Here is a 4,523-nt window from a genome sequence, read left to right as displayed (position 1 = left end):
GAAAGAGAGGGGGGGGAAGAGAGGGAGAAATAAATCACAGACGCCACATTAAAGAATAAGCACAAGCCAGAGAAGATATTGGGCAGATGCAGGAACAGCAAGACAAGGCCAGAAGTGGCACTACCTTGAATTTGGAGGGGATGAAAATGTAGTACTGCTGTAGTTTTTCAACTGTCTGATATTTGGAAGAAACAGCACACTTAACAGGATTCTTCAGAGCAGCACGCTGGAGTTTTTGAACCTGGGAAGTTCAAAGAGAGATCTTATCAGAAACTGGTATCATATACTCTAGTCATATAGCCTGATGGAAGGAGAATTAAAACTCTGGTCTCACCTTCTTTGTCATGGTAGCAGAAAACAGTAGCGTCTTCCTGTCTCGAGGGATCACTTTTAAGATCTTATCCACCTGTAAAAATAGAAAGAAATAGAAATGCTGAATAAAACAGCCATCAAGACATAAGCCTCCTCAAATATTATGATCATCCAAATGAAGAGTAATGCCTGCATGCAACTGAGACTCGCAGCAGGATCAAACTTCCCCTCTGCTAAAGGAAAGGTGTAGACCAATCGCTTATTGACAGTGTGAACTCCAGCAGTCCATTAGCAGTGCAAACCTCATGCAATACTCCTGCAGGAACGTGCAGGTGGCGTGTTCCACAGTAACTGCATCAATGTCAGGTGTTCCAGAAAAAACAGCAGATTTCAGAAACAAAATGCCTCCTATTGTCTTACCAGTGCTCTGCAGAACTCTGCTAAGTTCTTCTCCCACCAGGTAAGTCCCATAGACTTCTGTGCAATTGTTAGATCTTGGTTACAATTTACTATTAATTTCTACAGAACAGCTCAGCGTTTACTATAGATTGAAGTGATTTCAAAGGGACTCGTGGTGTTCCAAGCTCTTTTTTTAGCAGATTGCTACCTCGGTCTCAAAATCCATGTTAAGGATCCGGTCAGCCTCATCCATCACGAGGAACTTCAGAGCTCGTAAGTTGAAGCCCTTCGTGTTCTCCAGATGATCAACCAGACGGCCAGGGGTTGCTACCAACAAAATAATGAGAGCAAGTTTAGAATGGAAGGAAAAGATACAAAGAGTCATTACTTATGGAGATGGATTCTTTTCCCAAGAGAAGTAAAGGCAGACTGTGTTGTGGGAAGGACTCTTTCATAGGGTATCTTCAGAACGTTTTGAAATCAGATTAATGGAGTCAGACTCTCTGAAGCATGCCCTCCTTCCTCCTCAAGAAAATGCAAAAAAGAGACTGTAGACGAGCCGTACTGAGAAGGATGAGACCAGCATTTTGAATACTTCAGCAGAACGAAGAAACTAGGAATGTTCTGGAATGAAGTTGTAGCAGCAAGGCTACTGGTGTAGCCTTTAGAAACATGAACCAGGCAGTACCCAGATCTCAGGACAAAACAAAATGAAGAATGCACTCTTACTTCTCCTTCAAATGAACTAAACCTTTGGCCCTCTTTCTCTGGATAACTACAGTTTGATTAACTCATACTTTGTAGCCCACAAACTTACCAATTATAACATGTGGTTTCTTGGCCAAGGCCAGAGATTGAGACATTGTGTCAATTCCACCAACAATAACCGCTGCAGGACAAACAGAATACAGTGAAACATTCAGTGTAGTACCAGCCAGGCCCTGGCACCAGTTTATTCCTCCTCCCTGCCACCCATGACAACTGTGTACAAATGAAAGGCTACTTATCTTTATGAGAACTCACTTTATTTTAGCACAGCTGACCTTCCCAAGCCTCCTAAGTCCTTACTGGCCCCGAGTATTTTATTTTCACAGTTGAAGAGCTACAGGCAGAATACTTGCAGCTTTACTCAGATGCAAAAATAGAGGAATTCTAAAAATACCCACAAAGCTTTTGTGTTTGTAGAGAATGTGAGCCACCAATACACACAGTCTGAAAGAAATATTAACCTACATCACACTATAGAGTGGAGCTCTATGCAATTTCACTGGACACAAACTTACTATCAAGAAGATGCTTCCACCTTTTAACTGGGTGGGCATTGTTCGGGCATATCATGCAGAAGAGCTGCAGACTACTCCATAAGGAAAGACCATGCTGTCTTTCTTTCCCAAAACTAATACCAGATATCTGTCTTACAGCATCACAAACTTTTCCCACCTTTTGGTCAATCCTCCATACAAATCCTTTCTACTTTTTCCTTTGCAGTCTAGAGCTGACAAACTTCAGTCTTCATGAAAACTGCTCCAATATCACAATGCTACTTACCACTGTGGACACCAATGGAGGATCCAAGAGCCTCAAACTGCTCAGAGATTTGGAAGGCCAGCTCCCTTGTTGGTGTAAGAACAAGAGCAAATAATCGCTGAGGTGTTTCCAGCAGTGCTTGAAGAATTGGCAAAGCAAAGGCTCCTGTTTTTCCAGAGCCAGTTTCTGCCAGTCCAATGACATCTCTGCCTACAAGGAGCAGCAAGAAGGGCAAAAACTGTCACAAATCTAGACCAGAGAAAGAAGCCTTTAAAGCACAAGAATTCCCTAAGGATGGGGTGAAGAGGGCAGAAAAGACACATAAAGGGTAAAGAAGAGCAACGGGCCAGACCAAAGAACTGCAGCATTTTTAGAGTTAATTCATTTGTACAACAATTACAGTCTTGATTCTTTCCATTCTCTAGTTAAACTGCTGCAAATATACAGGTTTTCATATAAAATTTAGGTTCAAAACACCCTTTATTATATCTCAAATCTGCCTGTCAACTTACAGCCTATCGCTTCTATCTGGCTAAGTATTCTACACCAACTGTTGTCTGTTTACAGGCTTACAAAGAAATAGACTTAAGTGTTTGAGACTTGAGTTATATCAACTACAAGAAAAAAGCATTACCTAACTCATATTTCACAAGCCACAATCAAGTCTGTGCCATTGCTTCATGGTTTACAGCAAGAAGGATTAGAACAGCAAATCCTTTGCCCAAAACCAGTGAAGACAATGGCACAGAATTCATCAATAGAATCTATTCTAACCTCCTACACTCCTACAGCTGAGAAAAATATGCCGCCAAGAGGCCTTAAACTGGAGACAACCTCTCAGGATTGCAATCTTACCTTTGGTTTTTTTTTTTTAAGAGAATCTTACATGTGGTGTAAGAGAGTCTGACAACAGTTAAGTACTAGGACAGAGTTGACATTGAAAGGTTTATTCTTATTCTGTCACTACACTGTTGTGTTCCTGCTTCACAGTGTTTTGCTTTTTTTAAACCTAACAAAGAAAAAAAACAAACCCAAAAACTAATAAAACAGTCTCACAAAACAAAACACACACACAAAAAAAAACCCCACCAAAAAACCCAACAAACAAACAAAACAAAACCACAATCAAAAAAGCCACAAAACCAAATATTCCAGAAGCAGAAATGTTTGCCGAATTCAGTAATTTATTTTCCTGTAATTCCATGATGGTTACAGAAAGTCACTGTGGTTTGGTTATTACCTACTCCAGAAATCTAATTTCAAAGCACTGCCTGCTCAGACCAAAGCAGATTATACAAGCTGCATAATCAGTCAAGACACCTCCAATTTCACACACACGCTGTAGTTCTCTACTAGAACAGGCACAGTCCTAAATCTATCAGATCTTCCCTGTATATCCTTGAGTATTTTGGAAAGGAAATGGTCAATGCAGATTAGCAGCAAAAATGATCAACAGTAATTCTATTTAACATGAAGTGTCAGAGCTATGCAACACGACTGAACACTCAAGAACCCACATTTGTACCTATTTGAAAGTTTGCAATTGCAGTCAGTGTTACAGAAGAAATTGCTATTCCAAGCTGCATCTGGGAGGACAGAAGAATGAACACAAGCACTACTTCAAGGCACAGATCTTAAGTAATGAAGAAGCGAGAACACTCTCATCCTGCCACTTCTCACTTAGCAAAATTCATTGACATATTGCTCCTGAGGCATTCCCAGATTTGGGATCAGAGAGGCACACTGCTCACCTTGAAGTGCCACTGGAATAGCCTCAATTTGGATCTTTGTTGGCGTCTTCCATCCTAACTGGTCACAAGCTTCACACAGGACATCTGTCACCCCCTGAACATCAGTGAAAAGAGAGAAAGCAAAAAGACATCACCAAGGAGACCTAAATTTAAACACACAGTTAAGTTATATCAATGCTAAAACAGAGCCAAGCTTGTCTATTGCAGGGACAAACCTCATCAGGGCCTCAATGCAACTACATAAAAGGGCAGGCTGCTCACAGTAATCCCCCCTCCACCAGCAACTTCATAGATTGGTTCAAAACTGTTCGAGGCGACTGCCAGCAGTAAGAAACTTGCCATTTTCTCCTAGTTTACAACAGGAACTTTACACACACCCCAGCTCCCTCTCCTCCCCTCTAGGGGTATCCCACGAGCACGGAAAAGGGAAAAAGCCTGCGCAAGTTAACACAACTGAAAGAAACCCAGGCAACCAGCTGAGGAACACAGACCGGAGCAGAGGCCTGACCTCCCCACACCTCCCCATGCCCGGCC

At 41.7% G+C, this 4,523-nt stretch overlaps 1 protein-coding gene across 1 annotated transcript; it reads right to left on the bottom strand.

The window, feature by feature from the left end:
• Nucleotides 1–124: 124 nt before the first annotated feature.
• Nucleotides 125–4,083, bottom strand: DDX47 (DEAD (Asp-Glu-Ala-Asp) box polypeptide 47; the record flags this gene model as incomplete). The annotated part of the gene is made up of 6 exons (XM_010022515.1): nt 125–241; nt 335–406; nt 920–1,038; nt 1,529–1,600; nt 2,260–2,448; nt 3,990–4,083. Coding segments are annotated over 6 exons (663 nt in total), but the record flags the coding sequence as incomplete, so codon positions are not given.
• Nucleotides 4,084–4,523: the final 440 nt, after the last annotated feature.

Source organism: Nestor notabilis, unplaced genomic scaffold, assembly GCF_000696875.1.
Source record: "Nestor notabilis isolate BGI_N333 unplaced genomic scaffold, ASM69687v1 scaffold32899, whole genome shotgun sequence".
Taxonomy (NCBI): Eukaryota; Metazoa; Chordata; class Aves; order Psittaciformes; family Psittacidae; genus Nestor; species Nestor notabilis.
Note: the sequence above shows the minus strand (reverse complement) of the source record. Positions and strands in the feature narration are given on the sequence as shown.